At 36.7% G+C, this 20,321-nt stretch overlaps 1 protein-coding gene across 5 annotated transcripts in view; it reads left to right on the plus strand.

The window, feature by feature from the left end:
• tmem131l (transmembrane 131 like) overlaps nt 1-20,321 on the plus strand; it is a 67,264-nt gene that overhangs the window by 26,198 nt on the left and 20,745 nt on the right. For all 5 annotated transcript variants that reach the window (XM_079812918.1, XM_079812921.1, XM_079812920.1 and 2 more), the window contains exons 4-9: nt 6,913-6,984; nt 12,010-12,133; nt 12,283-12,399; nt 14,258-14,362; nt 18,675-18,752; nt 19,887-20,040. In XM_079812918.1, coding sequence (XP_079669044.1) covers nt 6,913-6,984; nt 12,010-12,133; nt 12,283-12,399; nt 14,258-14,362; nt 18,675-18,752; nt 19,887-20,040 — 650 coding nt within the window. The remainder of the gene's footprint in view (nt 1-6,912; nt 6,985-12,009; nt 12,134-12,282; nt 12,400-14,257; nt 14,363-18,674; nt 18,753-19,886; nt 20,041-20,321) is intronic.

The raw sequence follows: 20,321 nt of genomic DNA on the forward strand, positions 1-20,321 counted from the left end.
AATTTTGTAAAACTGCTGTACCGAATCCGTACCGAACCGTGACTTCAAAACCGAGGTACGTACCGAACCGTCAGTTTTGTGTACCGTTACACCCCTATCAAATAATAATAATAAAAATAAAAACCTGTTATTTTGTAATATTTTTCTGTGTTGCTGTTTTTACTGTATTTTGATCAAATAAATGCAGCCTTGGTGAGCAGAAGAGACTTCTTTCACAAACATTACAAAACCTTACCAATCTTTTGACATACAAGCGGTCATTGTACTATAAAAATATCCTTTAAGTTTCAGAACTCAAAACTTCTTTGTTAGTCCAAATACAGTTATTGAAACCAAACTCCCAAGATGACTCACTTCAGATTTTGTCACATTGTTACATAATAGTGCGACAAAAGGCCACCTCTGCAGAAGCAGATCTACTTCTACATCACTGCCTCTTTTGCCCCGCCCACCGGTTCACGCATGTCATGTAGTAGTAAATACGAGGCACTGGTTTACTCCAGCAACAAATGATAGAGATGCTTACAAGACATTTTTTAAGTGCCAAGTTGTGGGGAAAATTTGTCTTTGCATTTCCATCCTTGTGATCCTAACATTAAGAAATGTATTTTTAACAAAGTTCCAGATCGCGTCAGTAAGACACTGTATGGTTGTTCACTTTATTTTACTGCGGATTAGTTTTTAAACAAGACCCCAGTGCAGGCTTTTTAGAAAGACTGAAAATAAAAGATGATGCTGTGCTGACTATATTGGATCCATCAGTAATGTAAACACACAAGTGTGAGTAACAATGTTACCATGTGTCACTGAAAGACCGCAAGTTACCATTTGTCAACTCTAACTGTGGTAACTCCAAGTACTTAAACTTTATTTGCTACACAATGTAATACACAAATTTTTAACAGTTGTTTCAACTATGTAACGAAAGATTTTTGAACATCTGAAGTTTTCAAAACAATTTCACACGTGTAATGGTAGGGACGTTGAAAATTACTTTAATATGCAAAACTATTACCCAATCATAGCAGTGGGCGTTTGCTTCCAAGTCTTGAATGCGATGCACAGCCATCAAAACTGAGTGTTCGAAAGAGAGGGTAAAAACAGGATAGAAAATAGCCTATTACTTCTTAAAGGGGTGGTAAAACACATTCTTTTGAAGGCTTGATTGTGTTTGTGGGGTGCAATGTAAAATGTGTTCATGCTTCATTTAAAAAAAAAGATAATTATTTTTCATATATTTTACCTTTATTCTACACTGCTCTGTCCCTCCTTGTAAAACGGTCTGATGCTTTCTGGGTTGTATGAAGCCAGTCCCTCAAAAATACGCGATGGGCTCTGATTGGTTAGCTGGCCCAGTGTGTTGTGATTCGCTAACCGCTTAGTGCACGTTTGTCGGAAACGTCACGGCCCTTACCTTTACCGGTAGACTGTGCTTTGGTCAGTATTAGAAACAATGGCGTCAATAAAACCATACCAATCTGAGCCCGAATCAGACCCAGAACATTTTAGTGAAGATGATCGAGCAGAACCTGTTCAGTCCTCAAGAGTAAAGACTGCAGATCTATAGTGATCGCTACTGAATGGCACTTTTACTTTTGTATTTTTAGAATTTATATTATAGATTATAAATTAGATTATAGCCAAATATCTGTCGCAAGAACTAACCCAAAACGAACACTAAACACTGGCTTTACTAGTAAGTTAGCCAAATCACACACAGAACCATGTTTAGCAAGCCTGTAGATAAACAATACATAAAAGCTCTAATCAAAGAATCATTTACACTAATGCCAAGTTCGCTGTTGAGATTTTAACATTAGTGTTTGTAATGTTAGGTGTTCGTCGGATAACGTTAAGTATGAATGAGCATTTAACAGACTGGTTTGCAGAACAGCATTGTCATCTGTTTACTTCCTTGCTACAACCTATTACAGGAAAACACATCGATGAAAAATAAATCAGACTTACAGGTTGTGGCCCGTAAACCGCTTCTGTTTGTAAATCCAGCTTTCAGGACAAGCCGTTGTGCATATCCTGCATTGAACTCGCGAAGATGGTGGAAGTTTTCCTCCATTAAATGTGCAGCGCGCGCGTCGTGCATCCACGCACTGGCAGTGTTTGTCTCACGCAGATGATATTGTGCAAATTCGGCATTGAACTCGCGAAGATGGTGGAAGTTTTCCTCCGTGAAATGTGCAGTGCGTGCGTCGTGCATCCACACACTGGCAGTGTTTGTCTCACGCAGCTGACGTTGTTCAAATCCGGCATTGAACTCGCGAAGATGGTGGAAGTTTTCCTCAGTGAGATGTGCAGCGGGAGCCCCGCGGCCTGTTTCCCTCTGTCTCAAACACACACGTGCATATAACATGCTGTATGTTAAACGCTCTGCAACGCACCACCGTCCCACAAGGAAGGCTGAACAAAGCAAGTACCCCAGCCCTGCAATCCGGATGAAAATAACAGCGTTTCCTTGGCATCGCGGCAACAACACTCCAGCAAAATGGCCTCACCCCCCCTTATTTAATATTCTCGGAGGAGGGGTTTATGTAAATATTGAGCCTGTTGATGTCACCAACCCTGGAGGAATGTCTGTAGTCGCCTGCTGGCCGTTTGCTGTAGTCCTTAGAAACTGATTTCTTTAAAAGCAAATATCTCCCTTTGCTTTAAACTTTGAACGTTGTAACTTTGCGGATGTTGTTTATGCTCAAGCAGCAACATTACACGCTAGCTAAAGTTAGAATAGTGAAATCGTGGTTTACCACCCCTTTAATTAGGATGTTTTTTATGTAAAAATCTGGATAACATTATAAGTGGACCTTAGAGAACATTATAAAATAAACTGAGGTCCATGACCCCTTCAAACTACATGTCAACAACTAGCAGATTAAAGTTGTTAACTGTATGTGTTTGATTCACTAAAAATAACTGATTCATAAGAGTCATTTGTTCAGGATTCAGACTACATGGGTTGCGCTCTGTTTTTTACTCTTATTGTACGAGAACAGTTAACGAATTCTGGTATTGTTAAAAAACGGAAGTGATTCTGAATAATAACAGTTTCTTAGTTCCCAACCATAACAGAGTGGCATGACAACTAGCAAAGTGCCTTTCATACACACAACTGAAGAAATAAGCTCACTTGAAACTCTTACTCTGTAGTTCCTGTTTCAGCATAGACCGGATGCATGTACCCACAGGTTAGAAATCAGTACACTTGATAGTTGATTATCTGCAAAAAAATGTTTTGTTGCTGTGTGGTGATTCAGTGAATCTTTACTCACTCTTCGAGCCAGTGCACAGTGTTTATGTTTTACCTCCAGGTAATATGTTCAGGGTACAACATGACATTTCTTGACAGGATCGTGGAATGTTTTGAGGGGTTCTATAGCTGCTCTCACCACCCGTCAGCTGCCATTTGATAACACGGCCGGCTGATGAACTTTTGGATCCGGTATCAGATCTACCCAGTGTCTATTATACACTCACTCAGTTATAGTTGAGCGACTTGAGTTCTGTGTAATCGAGAATTTAGATTAAGGTGACTGCCATAAAGGTTAATAATGTGGACATGTTTTACCAGTGTGATGATGGCCAGTATATGAGGCCCAGGAACCTGTGACCTTTCTTTTTTTTATTTTGCTTTTTATTTTTTATAAATCAGTCCATATTTGATGCTCTTCCAGGTTCTCCAGGTTTGATTTACTTTGTTCATTTGCCTTTTATGGAGAACTTTGAAAGCTGTTCAGAGTTATAAACAAGCTCTCTGAGGCTCTGATGCTACATACAAGTATTGTTGGTTTGTTTCATATGTTCTTTCCTGGAACTGGTACAGAAGTGATTCATAACTAGAGTTCTCCTCTTTCTTTTGGTAATCACTTATGAAGGCCACTGATATGTGCGTCTTCATGTCAAAGATCACATCTGTTGAAAGCTCGGACAAGCCACTGCCAGTGTGTTGAGAGGAGGGTTTGCCCCACGACTCATCAGATGGTCTGTTCACTCACCAGAACCCCCTAGCGCTTCAGTTTTTGAACATTAAAAACAATAATTAAATAAAAGATGGGTCTGGCATTTTATTAATAAAACAAATGAGATTATGTATAGTTATTTCAAGCTGGTTATGATAGATATTTGCACAGTTCCTCAAGATGAGCTATTATTGCTTTGAGACGTGTGGCTTTAAGGGTGCTGTAGGTACGTTTTTGACTGTACTAAAGCATAAAAATACCATAATATGTTTGCAGATATTTAGGAAACATGCTGAGTTCACACACTCGTTTCTCTGAAAACTAATGATACATCCAGTTATTTTACTTTGAAATGTGCGTTCCGTGTCGGAATGTCTGTTTTTGTTTTGGTCTGTGCGATAACGCAAGTTTACCCAATAGTATTTCAACATCACTAGTTGGCAGAAAACACAGCATATGGAAGCCAGCGAACAAGCTGAGTCATAGATCACAGAATCAAGCTTTTGATTCATTTGCTTTTTTTATTTGCTTTGATTATATTTGTGTAATTTGTCCTTTTGAAGTATTCATTAAAAGAACCAGCTCAGAAGAGTCATTAGTTTCAGGAATCCGGTTTCTCAGCTTGTGGTGTTGTTAATTCACTACAAGCAATCATGAGTCATTTGTTTGTGAATCACACTACACTGGATTTATTTTGTTTTTTGCATGCAGCCTTCAAGGACAAAAACAAATTTCATATAGCATTATTTTAATAACAGACCGTGAACTCTCATTCATAACTAAGATGAAATATGAATGTAATTATTTATTTTGCCATGGTGCTAAAGATTCTGCAGTGAAGAAATGCTGATACAGGGAGCCGTCTAAATTTGGACATCATGATAATATTTGAAAGCAGTGACATCTGCAGTTAAAATATTTGGGAAAATATGTAAATGTACTGTCTACATACTCTGCCTGGCCAAAAAAAAGCTGTTTGGATTAAAATAGGCAACTGCTTAAAAGTCGATGTTTCTAGCATGTTATATGTTTGGCAGCACTTCTTCCAACCCTAATTGATGGACGAGTGTATAGCTTTTCAGATCTTAAACAACCATGTAGGAAGACACATCATGGCCATATTCCAGGATGACTGTCAATATTCATCAGGCTCAAATTGTTAAAAAATGGTTGAGAGGGAGCATGAGGAATCATTTTCACACATAATAGAAAGAAACATGATAATCACTGCAAAAAGGATCAAATCATAGAATCTTAAAGGCACAATATAAACGATTTTTAGATTAAAACATAAATGATATCACTCAGCACCTGAAAATAGGCTAACTTCCATCAACATAACCAACGTGACAACCTGCTTGCACAGAGAGCGTGATGGGGACTATTTTCAGGCGCTGTGTAATATCATTGTGCCGCTGCACCCATGGTACGGCAAAACGTGCCTTGATTGCTACGCAGGAATGAGAGTATAGTTCCTAGCCATACTGGTCTAGAAAATCGCAACTTTTCATTTTCTGTCGGTCTCAGTACACAATGTAACTATACACATCACAACATGTAAATAGGAAAATGTTACCATTTTTTGTCACTTATTAAGCAGTAGGCTAGATGGAGCCGTTTACCTCCAGTCTTTGTGCTAAGCTAGGCTAGCGGTGGGTGCGTCAGACAGAAGTTATGGCACGACGGAGATGAGAATGGTATGTATGGACTTCTCTAACTCTGGGGGATACGGTGAAGCTAAAGTCCCAAAAAGTCGGCGTGTTCCTTTAAATAGCCGGGCAGTGTATATACATAGACAAAAAACTTCTATGTATTAAATATATTTATTTTACACAACCCCTGAAGTTAAAGGACAACTCCGGTGAAAAATGAACCTAGGGGTAATTAACACATGGTTACCGAGTAGATCGTTCTCTGGGATGCGTTTTCATGAAAATCGAATGTAAAGAGTTTTATCTGTTTTTAGAGATTTGGGATTTTAAGAATCTACAGCGCAATTAATCGGAAAATTAAATTTGACACTTTTTCATTTCACTAAACACAAGGACGTTTATCATCACGCAGTACCAAAACTTGTTCAGCTTCATCAAAACTCAACAACAAAACTTCTCAGAACAACATCATAGTTCTTTTTGTTTTCCCTGTTCACCTGCATTAGTAGGTGTTTTCAGAGAAACGGGCAATTTATTAAGCATTAGGAAAGTATAAACAAAGGTGTTGATAATTTGGTCTGCTTTGCCCTGCTGTCCACTTTAGCTTCCTGTTGTTTTTAGTTTCCTGTCACCCTTTTGCCACACTTGTGTTGTATTTTTCATTAAATTTCTCTGGTGTTTGTTATTTATGATAGCTCACTTTGGAGTTTGTGTTTTGTGTTGTCTTGATAGCTGATGGATGTTCATTTAGCTTTTCTCTATCTTTCTCTAATGCTCATACTAAAGCATACTATTCTCATGTGTTGTAAATGCAGTACGAGTGTTTCTCAGGAGGAATGAAGTCACTCCCTGAGACTGCCAACAAACTATGCTCTGTTTGTGGTTTATTAACTTTCATGCATGTGAAACGATGACATTGTGTGAAAAGTAAATTCACTTTTGTTTTGTCGAAGTAGTGAAATGTTCGCCCAGGCAAAAAAACAAACAAACAACAAAATTAGTTTTCAATGCTAATTTGAATAATGTTTTTGCATCATGAGATCTGCAGTTATCTTGAATGCTTGGTTACATAGTATAATACTATATTGGCTGCATAGTCATATTGTTTTGATTTGTTCATGTCACCACTTTTCAGCATATCATACAAAGTTTTCCCTCCTTCCCCAGAGAGTAGCTCTTAAGCCTTCCTGATGGTTTTGATTCTCTTGCTTTGTATTTTTTTTAAAACACTCTTTCATGTAAAAAGCATCAATCTGCATGACATTCACATTTCTTACTTTTCTCCTCCTCAGCTCCTCGTTTTATGTGCAAGAGAGTGGGAGACGGCTCCAGTTTCGGCCGCCCACACTGGACTTCGGTCTACAGTAAGAGTTTTACAGTTTATACATTTTACCCACAAATATCAGCACACACTTTGTCCATAATAGGCTTATACAATTTTTTAGTAAGTAATGGCAATGCCAGGAAATATATTTCCATTTTTTCAAACCATACCATATTAAATGGATATTTTTTTATTTAATGCCCCCCTCTGGTGAAAATCAGGTTTTTTATGTTGTTTGTATGTGTTTGTGGTGTTTAATATGCTTTAAGAAAAAAACATGTGCATATTCATAAGTCAACACTTATGAATGCTGAGTATTTTCTCAAAACTGCAGTGAACCAAAGACAGTCTCAAAAACACAGTTTAAAATCACTGGTGTTTCTTGCGTCACAAACTGCCTTGTAACCAATCCTGTCAACGTGCGGGCGGGCTTTAGCATATAATTAACTATGCTCTGAAAACGATGCTCTCCAAAGCGGATACATTTGAAAAAAAAATTCACTTTCACACAGTTGCTAAAATATGTTACTTTGCACACTTCATATCACAGTCCTGCAAGGATGACAGAAAATGTACTTGCATTTGCTGTCCTGTGGCAAAACACGAGTGGAGTTGCGTTTTAGACCAAACATAATAATGGTTGACCGAGTGCGACCTGGACGCATCAGTGAATGGTGAGATATTTTGCTAAATAAAATGATCCTGCCAGAAGAATTGTATGATAACTTTATGATGTCTGTATCATGTCAGTGAGCTTTTTGAGGTTTTACGCATGCGCAGTAAGTTGAATTTGGTGTGTACTGACGTTTCAGTGTGGATGAGAAACTTTTGGAAAACGCTTGTGTGGATGGAGAGCGTTTTGAAACGAAAACTCAGTTTTCAAATCTATCCGGATTAATGTAGACGTAGCCTTAGGCTAAACTTTTTTAAACGTTGAAATGTGGAAGGCTTTTTTGTCAGTGTTGTTGTTTAATTAATAGTACTGAATTACCAGATTGTCATTTTGACCAAAAAGTGCGTTTTGTTTTTTTTCTTTACGGAGCATGTGCATACAATTATGCATTTGAACATTCACTGGCAATGAATGTAGCAAAAACATATAAACTTTATATGAGATCTACTCTGTAAGTGGAGTGAAATGCCATTACAGATGTGAAAAGATTGCAGGGGAACATGCATGCTGTTTAAAATAAGACTATTTCACAGGAAAATATTCATTCATATTTATCCAGACTTGCCTCATCGTAAAAGGCATGTTTTGGGTGAAATATAACTAAACAGCTTTATATAATACAAAGATTATTAATCTGTATGTTTATTATGATGTGTAGAAATATTGGCTGTAATTTATAAGAATTTTAGTATTGGTTAAACTTTCAAAACCATGCGACAGTTTGTACTAGCGGTTGCCTTCTAGACTTCCATTGTAATTGCATTGCTATAAACATATATAGTTTTATATTTAGAAATCAAGGATTGAATTTTTTTTTTTATTTGTTAATATTCAACTTGCCACAGTCTAATGGGTATTTTGAAGTCTGCTCTATTTTAAAGCTGAACTTGGCTTGTGGCTGAACTCTGCAGACAGGATGACCAAATATGGCTGGAGTTTATTTTCTTCTGATGGAAGAACAGTGGCAGAGGTTGGACTCTACTGCACTGATTTTACCTTAAGAAATAGCTAGAGTTGGAAAGTTGTAGATGTTCCAATGCTGATAGTCCCATTTGGTGGAAGAATTACTGGAGGTTGTGACCTTTCATTAGGACAACACAGAGCCAGTATTCACAGCTGTGTGCGCAAAATATTATTGGTGTGATTTTAGATCTGCAACAACTAATAAATACAATTGATAATACTTGTTAATGAAAATGCTTATTTACATTGAAAACTAAAAAAAAATGTTTTTGTTTTTGCCTTAGTGAAGTCATTTTGCAGAAGTGAATATTATTTCTGTGTAAACATTTATAAAAATGTAATAAATAAAAAGTTAAGTTTCCAAAGAATTTTTATATTAAATGCTTCAAATAAGGTCACGGGCATGTAATTTCATGTCATTGCTGCATCGAGCTTTAAAGTATTAGAAGTAAACACACACACACACACAAGTCATGGCACATGAAAAATGAATGTGCAACTTTTCCTCAAATGCAAAGAATTTTAATTACCAATATTTTCCTTATGAACTGTCAAGGTGTCAAGTGTTTTCGCCTGGGCATAACTAAGGTTTTACTATTTTTATAATCTGAACAATGTTTTTAATGAAGAAATGACTCATCCTAACAAGAAGTGTGTATTGTTGTAAAACTTGAAATGCTTCGAGCATGTGCATACATGTCAATAATAAGTAGTGCAACAGAGAAAGGAGTGCACAGACAATATAATAAGTGATGTCAAAAAAGGGTATCATTACTTGTGTAAGACAAGGTATGGTAGGAACTGTTAAATTTCATATATCATATTATTCTCCTTTCTACATCTTCGCTCTTAGCTAGTTTCATGTTCTTTTAATATTATGCATTATATTGATTACATGATTATCAAACAATAACATAATAGAAAGAAACAAAATAAACACTTTTGAGGTTGGGGAATCTTCAAACAATATATGTTCAAAAATACACAGTGTCTCTTAAATATTTATAAAAAACCTGACAGCTTTATGTTTTGTAGGGCTGTAAATCTTTGTTGACAGTGGATCCATTTGATTCATGATTCTTTAGTTTTCAAGCGCAATACAAATATTGTAAATGCGAGTGACTAGAGATGGGAAGGTTATTTAAAAAAATGTTATTCAATATTTAATCAGTAACCTTATCCAAACATTACAGGCTGAAAGTAGTTACCCTCAGAATTTTCTCAAGGCCACAAATGCAAATAAAAGAGAAAAACAATATAACGATGATTGGATGACTGGATTAAGTGGTCTTCTATATACCAAAAAAACTAAACAAAACAAAAAAACAATATTTGTTATATTATAAAAAGTTTGTTAAATAACATACAAATACCATATGATATTTATATAATATCTTATTGCCCCATATACATGTAATGTGTATATTATAAAACATTTATACAGAATTAAAGCCTAAAGATTGGCCACTTTTGGGCAGATATTTTGACACTAGCTGCTCTAGATACATAGAGGTGTATTGCATAATAATGTTTCTTTGCACATGTATTTACAGGTAGGTAATAGCCTACGCCTTTTTTCCCCAATACTTGTTCCTGCAATGATGCAACACCAACTACTGCATAACCTTTCTGCAGGAGAGAGAGAGAGAGGGAGAAACAAACGTGCCCTTGTTTCGTCTGGTTGCTAATTTCATCAGTGCTTCTGCACCACCATCTACGTCTTATTATCTGCCTTAAACACACTCACACACACCCCTCATACTCCCATCGCCGCTTCCATTAGGACACAGACACAGAGACAACCGCTTAGACTTGGAATGGCATTTCTCAGGCATTGTTACATAATTATAAGTTATATTGGATTTCAATTTTGGGAACCTCTTGCAAGCTATTGCGAACTATATTTTGTATGACTTAAAACCGATATGCACATCCATTTTTTATTGTTTTAATTTCTTATTATTTATGCAATAATAACTAAATGATCATAAAACAACTACAACAATAATAATAATATCTTGTATTTATATTTTATGTCATACATTAAAAATAACAATATGATTGTTTATATTATTATTATTACTATTTATATTATCGTTGTTGTTGTTTAAGCCATTACATTTCTAAGTTATGCCATTGTTATATTATAAATTGAATAAGAATTAAATTTTTCGGTGATGCGGCAAAATTAATTTTTGGTAACACTTTATTTTATAGTGTCATTGTTACATATGTTACATGTAATTAATAAAGTAATATCTATAAATGATGCATAATTACATGCAACTAACCCTGAACCAAACCTAATCCTAACCCAATAGTAAGTACATGTAATTAATTAATATTACTAAGTACTTAAATGTATAATTACAGTGTAACAAAGACACCTTGAAATAAAGTGTAACCAAATTATTTTTACCGAAAAGTTTTCTTTTAGCTACAAACCGAAAATACTGTTTTGGTAATTACATTTGAGTGACTGTGTAATCTGTTCTTGATATGCTGTTCAGGATATCATTATCATGTGATACATTAAAACAGCCGTAGTTAATTTCTTTAGCAACTGTTCTTCCCCTTCTTGATATTTTATTAGAACAAATTTTATGTATTTCCACTCTTCATTTTTTTTGTCACGGTTGACATCTTTCTCTGTTGTAGCTTATCCATGTTGTGTGCATGAGATAAACTCTGAAATAGTCAAAATGTTTAATTGGAAAAGTGGCTATTAAATGTTACTCGTCCAAAACTTTTTGTTTCAGACTAAATGTTTTGTTTGCAGAAATCACTATTATAGGTTAAATTGCGTTTTTTTTTAAATGAGTCTAATGTTTTTGAGTTCTATTGTTGAGTTTTGGTAACTATAGATGTAGTGTGAACACTTATGAACGCTTAAGATTCATTGCTGGTCTGATCTGGATCTTAAGGCGTTTTTATTGGCCTCCGTGTTTCACATGCTGATATTCACACACCTCTTCTGAAGCTGGCCTTTGACCACAGGAACATCATAACATAAAGAGCCGAGCTGCTAAGCTTTCTGTGGTTAGAATCAGCTTTGAAAGGTCAACTCAAGTCTTTTAATAGATGTGTGTGGCTTTGAATGACATTTACTTTCATCTTTACTCAAGTGTTGTAACACAGTTGAACCGTTCTCATTTTGATGCTTTAGGGAAGCGTGCGCTGTGAGAGTCAGCCGTTTCTGTCTGGAGACTTGCATAAATTATCTCTTTTTGAACAAAGTTCTGCTTCAAGGCAAGAATGTTCATATAAGCATAACATTCCCTGACGTATCAGTCATTTAGATCAGCTTTTCTGTTTCACAATGGTTGTGTTCACAGTGACACGCTTTAACCGAAACATTCTGGTGAATGTGATTTTGGAGTCTATAATGCAGTATTTCTCTCTTTAACATGTGGATCTGTCATTCTGCAGGCCGGTGGGGCTGCCAAGAGCTGAAACCGTAAATATCCACAATCCCAGCCCAGAGTTCCCAGTCTCTCTGCTCTCTGTGTTTACATCCAGCAGACATTTTCACATGCCTTCCTTCCACAGAAGGGTAAGTATGCACTCCATTTCACATTTGGTCTGCTCTCCCTCTTCCTCTACATGAATTTAAACAGTCTCATTGTCCCATATACTGTATGTGTAATCCAGTGTTTCTTGTCGTTACGTTTCTTGTAGATTGTATTTTCTTTTGTGTTACAGGTAATTCCACCCAGAGGGACAACATCTTTTAAAATAATTTTCCTCCCCACAGTGGAGGGCAATGAAGAAATCTCTTTATTTATTAACACATCAAACCATGGGGTGATATCATACCAGGCAAGTTGTATAGAACTATAGCATTACAGAGTCACTTTTACACTTTTTAGAGGTTTCATGTACACATCACAATTTTACTTAGGGGCACATATGGCATATATACGGTATTCACATTTTAAAGAGGTTTATTTAGCTTGGCAGCAGAATGACAGTTGTAAATGGTATTCCCATAGTGAGCACTTAAGAATGTTTGTTTTTTTTTCCCTCCCTCAACCAAAGTGCACGTTTCAGCCAATCATTTTGGGCATATGACATAATATTTGAGATCGAGGTCAAGGTCACACTGGATCATTCTGGAAATGTATGGCAGTTATGTATTAGTACATAGTGATGAGCAACAAGCTTGATGGTGCAGATTCCTTTGAAATAACCAGAATAGTGTGATGCTTTATGACTGTCATCAAACAAATAGTCACCAAAGCAATCTGCACTGGCATATATATTAGTATTCAGGTCATGTTGCATACATTCCAAATGTCTTCTGTAGTCATGTTTTCATTATGAATAAATTCCTGGTGATATGATAGAAGCTATAACACCATGGCGTTCATACTTCACGTATGAACAAAACTCTATTGAAATGCAGCTTATCCTACTATTCAAAAGTTTTGAAACGCTTACTAAATCTTTATTATACTACTGTTCAAAAGTTTGGGGTTGGTAAGATTTTTTTTTTAAATGGTTTTGAAAGAAATCTACATTTATTTGATCAAAAATACAGTAAAGTAATTTTGTAAAAAAAAAATATATATATATTTTCTATATGTTTTAAAATGTAATTTCTTCCTGTGATGGCAAAATCACAGGAAGAAGTATTTTTCTAGTGGCTGATTAATATATTTGTAAAAACAGTGATGCTTTTTTATACTCTTTGAGTAGAATGTTCAAAAGAACAGTATTTATTTGAAATAAAAGTATTTTTTAGCATTATGTTTAGTTTTCACATCTAATTTGATCCACACCATAACACTCCAATTTCTAGTAACCTCTGGAACCATTTGATTTAGTGTGAATGTAATCCAATCACTTATTTGCTGACATATGACTTTAAAGGAGTAGTTCACCCCAAAAAGACAATTTCCTGATTATTTACTCACCCCAAGGCCATCTAAGATGGAGAGAGTTTACATCCAGGATACACGAACGGATCATTTCTAACAATAAATTGAAGCCATTACTAATACAGAGCAATCACCATTCTCCACACTTGTAAAGAATTCTTGCATGCTTGAGCTTCCCAACGTGCTCACATCACAAGAGAGGTTGTGAACGAGCTGGAGCATTTGTAGTTAAAAATTATTTAAAAAAATTTAATTTCTGAAAATGACTGATTGTTTCACTAGAAAAGACCCCTATTCATCGGCTGGGGTCGTGTGGAGCCCTTTAATGCTGTGTAAATATGGATTTGTCTACGTTGGGCACCATTCAATAAGTTGAATCTAATCTAATCTAAAAAGAAAGATTCTGGAACGTTTTCCTCCAAAACCTTAATTTTTCTTCAGCTGAGGAATGAAAGTCAATATATTTTAAATGGCCTTTAGGTTAGTAAATAATCAGGAAATTAACATTTTTGTGTGAACTATTCATATAACACATTTTGATCTGTTTTAAAATGTTGCCTTGTGAAAGTGAACTGAACCAAGAAGAAAAAGCAACATTATAGCAATGTAGTTCCTATTTTGGAATGAAACAAAGTAAATACAGGTCAGAAAAGTAAAAAAGTTTCAATAATTCAAGCATTTAAACAAACCTTTTTATTAAAAGTTTTTAAAATATTTAGGAACAGAAACTCACACGTATGTATTTATGACGGTATTCTTATATCATGAAATGTGTGTTGTCTCTTTCTCTCTCCTAGGTTTTTGGGGTTGGCGTCCATGGGCGATCAGTCAAGGACGTCCAAAGAAAAGATAGCATTCTGATATTTCCCCACATACAAAGCATTAATCTAACACAAACTCAGGTAAGCATCATGCATGTGGATATACTGTTTGCTTAGTTGTGAGCTTACACGTGCAGATGTTTTTTTTAGTTTACTTTCCTTTGTGCTGGATGACATATGAGGTCCAGCGACAGCTGAGTGCTCCTGTCTCCTATTACTGTCAGAGCCATTAACTCACACACACACACACACACACACACACACACACACACACACACACACACACACACACACACACACACACACACACACACACACACACACACACACACACACACACACACACACACATATTCAGGTCATCATACATGGAAAAAAAAGCCTAAACAGCAGAGACACCCAACCAAACCCACTTGACTGCAGTCTCTCTCTTGTGTTGATTCTTTTCTTATGGCCAGCACAGAAAGCAAAAATGACTGCATATGGGGCTGTTCACACGGAACACGTTTGCATTCTACTGCTTTTCCATTCTTTTTGTCTGTAAACATTAATTTGACTATTGCATTTGCGTCTTTTGCAGCATCTTGTGCATGACATGGCGTTTTAAACATGCATCACTCAAGTTAAGAAGTCTTTTAGAACTTTAATAAAAAATAATAATGAAAATCAAATTGTCTATCTTGCAAGATAGACGTTACATTTCAGTTATGTTCCAAGACAATTGTGAATGAGTTGGGTTTGGCAATTTGTTTTATTTTTATTAAATGCATTTAATGTTGTATAAACATAATACTTTACCCATCTTTTATACAACTGCAGATACATGTACCCCAGAACTGTCAAAACTTGCGACACTAACTAACTAAAATATAGTAATTGCTGCATGGTTGATTTATGTAACTAACTATATATCACTATTAAACCTGCATCACAAGACCACTGTATGTTTCTTCTCAGTGTTGATGGTTTGGCAGAGGTAGATGTAGTCTGTTTTATCTCGTATAGGTGTTCTGCTGGGTCTTGGCTTTCATAAACAAGTTTAAATATAGACGCGCTCCTGTTGTAGCGGCCATATTTAATTTGAGCTCTGTTTGGATGAAGCCACTGCAGTGTCTCATACTGAATGACAACTGAATATAAGTGGCTATTCCTCTTGAGATCCAGCTGACTTATCTGGTGGGAAAAATGACCCCCATCCTTTCCTCAAAGCTCTTGATACCAGGAGCAAACCTGCCGCACACTTCTCTTGACTTTCAGGCTTAATGTGATCATGTGTAGTGCGATTCAAGCCGTTGGTTCTACCTGATTAGCTAAAAGTGACCAGATTATTGACCAGATAAATTCTTGAGTAGAGATGATGTAAACCTGCTGTTCACTTGTAATTTAACTAAGTGTCAAGATACTCTAGTATGTGTTGAATTTACCAACTCAAAACAACTTGATAACAGTAGGGGATGTTTCACCGATCGACAACTGCTCAAATCTTGACTCTCCTGGAAGAAGGGTGCTCAATTAAACCGGTTCCTCTGACATTTCACACAGATTCGCTGTCATATTGTAGTGCCATGATGTTTCACCATGGACAATCAGTGTCTTGCTGTAGTTTTTGTAAAATACGCATGAACTTTTTACAGGGATAAGCCCCCTCGAGCTACTTGCTGTTAAAATATAGTTTGCTGTGTCATCATTTATTTACTCTCATGTCTTTCCAAACTCGTATGGATTTCTTTCTTCCGTGTGACACAAAAGAAGTTTAGCAGAATCTCCAAGGCGCTCATTTCCATACAGTAAAAGTAATGATGATTGGCGGAGGCTGCCATATTCAAAAAGGAGAAAAAAGAAAAAAAATGAAAATAAAACTTTTACATCTTCTCATCAGCATTAGCTCTTAAATCTCATTTGTTTATGAAGACGCGGTGTGCCAGGTTTGTGGTTCTCGTGTAACCAGCACAGCATATTTGAATATGCAACTGCACAAATGAGATTTTCAGCTAATAACAATTTAAATGTCAGTCTTCTGAAGACTTTGAATATGGCACACAAATAATATACAGCAGACTACTTTTATGTTGCTTTATTAGAACTTTGTTGTCATATTTGGATTCTGCATCTTCTTTTGTGAAGGTCGTGCTGGTTTGTTATGAATGATGGTGAGTAAATGACAGTTACAGTTTTTTGGTGATTGGTTTAATGTTCACAGATGCAGTCACATACACCTCCCGCATTCAAATCTCTTAAATTGAAGTCACTTAAATTGATACTGTTTAAAGTATAAATTTAATACTGAAAAACTGTTGAAAAATCACTTGGTAATCCACTAGATTTTGAATGTATACTCAGTAGCACTTGGTAGGCAGAGGTGACTACCTGTCTTTTAAAGAGGCCTGTCTCATTATTGACTGATGGTCTTGAATGTATTGAATTATTCATGTTGCCTGAAGAGGTCAAGGAAGTGAAAGTTAAGTGTCTTTAATGGAGAACACGTAAAGAATGAACAAAAAAGCTGCACTGGGCCCCTAAAGATGTATTCAGTTCCTTATTTAGAATCCTCTACATTTTAAGAAACTTTGTTTGTTCACTATTGAAACTACCACACATCCAGAGCTATGCTTGTGTCTTAAAGTGTATTCTAAGTTGCTACAGATGAAAGAGTCTTATCTTAAAGGTCCCATGGCATGAAATTTTCATTTTATGAGGTATTTCAACATTAATATGAGTTCCCCTAGCCTGAATATTGTCCCCAAGTGGATAGAAATGTTGATCTGTGTAAAACCGAGTTCTGGCTGTCTTTCTCTGCCTTTGAGAAAATGACAGGCCAGACTAGCCAATCCTGAAGTCTCCTGGTTTGACGTCCAAGCAGGAGCGGTTACCTCCCTTTCCTCCGCCCAGAGAATCTGGCACGCCCATGCAAACGCTCGCGAGATCATTAACGTTACTTGTGAACGAGTGAAAGCTGGCAGTTTCTCAGTGTTTGGATGGACAAATGAAAACAGAAGTCTTTCTTCAGTTCCTTCTGATCTGTGATCATTGATTTCTTATGTGAAGCTAATTATTTATTATTCTTGCACACACTGTGGCTTCTCTCTCTCCCGACAGAACGGTGTTTTCGTGTTTTCTATCTTGTGAGTCAGTGTTTTTGTACGTCCTCGTCGCGTCTATCTGTTCTTAAATGTGCATACAGTCGTTTCTGCTCAACATCAGCAGAGTAGTCTGTACTAGACTGTACAGCAGCATCTTTAGAGATAAACCTCACACACGCCGAAGCTCGGCCTTCAACATCCCCGACCCCCAGTACTGCATCTGGCCCACAGCGGAGGCACCATACGCGGCGCGAGATTAAGCAGACGGGGGTAAACGTGAGGGTATCTGGGCTAGGCTAGCCAGCTTTCCCCACAATAAGCTGGATTACATTCAATTACTGCTGTTGTGTCTTTGTTTGCGCTGTGTAAGTTACTCGATGCGCGTCACTGACGCTTTTCATATAATTGGAAAATATCTAGAAATACTGCTTTAATCAACACTTACTAACTCGTTCATCTCGACAGCTGTAATGGTACATTGCATGTGTTACAAAGTTGGTAGAATAATGATGAAGTCGGCGTGACTGGGACTCGTGTTTATTCAGAACTCTCAGATACAAACACAATAAACTCGCGCTGATAGACAGCGCTCTCACAACTCAGTAGTTACTATAAATAACTTTGTTAGCAATCGCTCCATCTCCGTGATGTCCGGTTCGTGAACGAATCATTCTTTTGAATCGGTTCTTTTTAATGAACCGAACCAGTTCACCAAATCGGACTGAATCGTTCTAAACGGTTCGCGTCTCGAGTCAGCGCTGATCCATAATTTACTAAAGTTACTAACTTTCTGACATGAGTGACAGCCCCTCCGACTAGAAATAAACTAATAACCTTAAGTATATTCCAGTAACTATAACAGTTCACTGAACTGAGACTGACAGAACTGATGTGAAGTGAACTCCGGTCCATCCGTCTCTCTGGCAGCAGCTCGTGCGTCGTAGACCTAATTAAACCACGCCCCCTCCGCTCATTTAAAATGCAAAGATGTCAGCCAATCACAACAGTGGGCGTTTTTACTGAAGTCTCACAGCAGACACGCCTCTTGAAGCAGGGCATTTAGCCACAGGGCAAACAGCAGTATAGAAAAAATGCCTTTTATTTCTAAATTATGACATTTTATGATGTAAAAATCATACTAACAATATAAGTACACCTCAGGAAACACTATAAAATAATAGAAAAATGCCATGCCATGGGACCTTTAAATAATGTAACTGGCTTATTTTTTGCGGTTATTTAATTTAGTCTGAATAAAGCTTGTAAATTTGAAACTGATGAATTTGAATGTTCTTTTTCTTTTGCCCCTGCAGGAAGATGCTTCTAATATAACAATTTTAGGTCTACTGCTTGACTGCAGTTTACCAAAAATGTTCTACAATCAGCCCCAGGTATGAATTTTAAAATATTCTTATTGAGAAAAGGTATGTCATTACGTGATTTGAACTTGATCTTTCAGCTAAGTATTAAGCTTAGTTCTTGACTGTACACTGTTAATGTGTGAAGCAATCCCATTTTCGGGGAGTTTTTTTAACGCCTGGATGACAGGTTAAAGGGTTAAATGAATGAAAATTCTGTCATTAATTACTTACCCTCATGTCGTTCGACACCCGTAAGACCTTTGTTCATCTTCGGAACACAAATTAAGATATTTTTGTTGAAATCCGATGGCTCAGAAAGGCCTCCAAAAATATCTTAATTTGTGTTCCGAAGATGAACAAAGGTCTTACGGGTGTCGAGCGACATGAGGGTAAGTAATTAATGACAGAAGTTTTCATTTTTGGGTGAACTAACCCTTTAATATGTGTGTTCAGACTCAAAACATTTGAATGGCATCAATGCAATATTTTTTCATGGAGAGGTGTTCTAATTTCTGCAAAGTAAACTGACCAACCAATAAGATTTGTGCATTTGGTCACATGCTCCGAGCCACTGCTGTTACGTAAAACTTTGAGCTCATGGACAGACTGTACTAAGCATCAGTGAATAACAGAGAAAGAATCAGGAACTGAATGCAAATCATCTTTTCAGCTCCATTGTTAGCAGCATAAAACCAAGAAAATATCCAGAAAGTAACAAAAGCTCACGTCCGACTGATATCCTCCATCGTTGTTGTTGCTGTTGCATCAAGGCCAGAATAAATGTATTTTTAATTTACTATTTTTAGCATTACCGTGTTGTACACAGAAACAACATCACCATGAATTTCCCATTGTAAGTTTGAATGCAGGAGGGAAAAGTTCTGGAACCACATGTCGGAATACATTTCAGTAGGGTGTTGATAGGGCTGTTAACAGCAATCCACTCAAAGAAAACATGCACACCGAAATATAATTCTTTTTAATGACGCTTCCTCCTAAAATCATGTAGTGAGATGACAGCTTTAGGTGCATTGGTTTGCAAGTTATCTGGTGAGTGAATGTTCAGACAGGGCAGGTCTTGTTTAGTTGTAACGCTTTGCATTCTTGTAATTTTGTGTTGACGAGTGTGTAGCATGTTGATGAAATATCTTTCTTTCCTCACAGGGTTGGTGTTTAGTATCTGAAGAGGGCAGAATTGCACTTCAGATCAGTCTTTCTGAAAGAGTGGAAAGGCCAACCCACCTGGACAAACTCAAGCCATACATCCTGGAGAATATTGTGGTGCTGCTGGTCCTCCCATCACCAGAAGATGCTGTCTGTATGTCAATTTGTACTTTTATCCATATATTTTTTTTAATTTTCCATTTGGTGCTTTTGCATTCTAAACCCATATTTGTTGTCTGCTGCAGACACTTGACGTACTTGACATGATTTTTGACTCATCCTAGTGATATTTAAATTGGCTTTTATTTATTTACCCCAGTGGTGTTTGACTTTATTTTTGACACCTATCAGCATTTTTGTTATCATTCTCATTCCACACACATCACTAAAATGGAAATTCTTGGATTGAGTTCAAACACATGTATGGTGTCTATG

The sequence above is a fragment of the Gobio gobio genome (genome assembly GCF_949357685.1).
Source record: "Gobio gobio genome assembly, chromosome: 3".
Lineage (NCBI taxonomy): Eukaryota > Metazoa > Chordata > Actinopteri > Cypriniformes > Gobionidae > Gobio > Gobio gobio.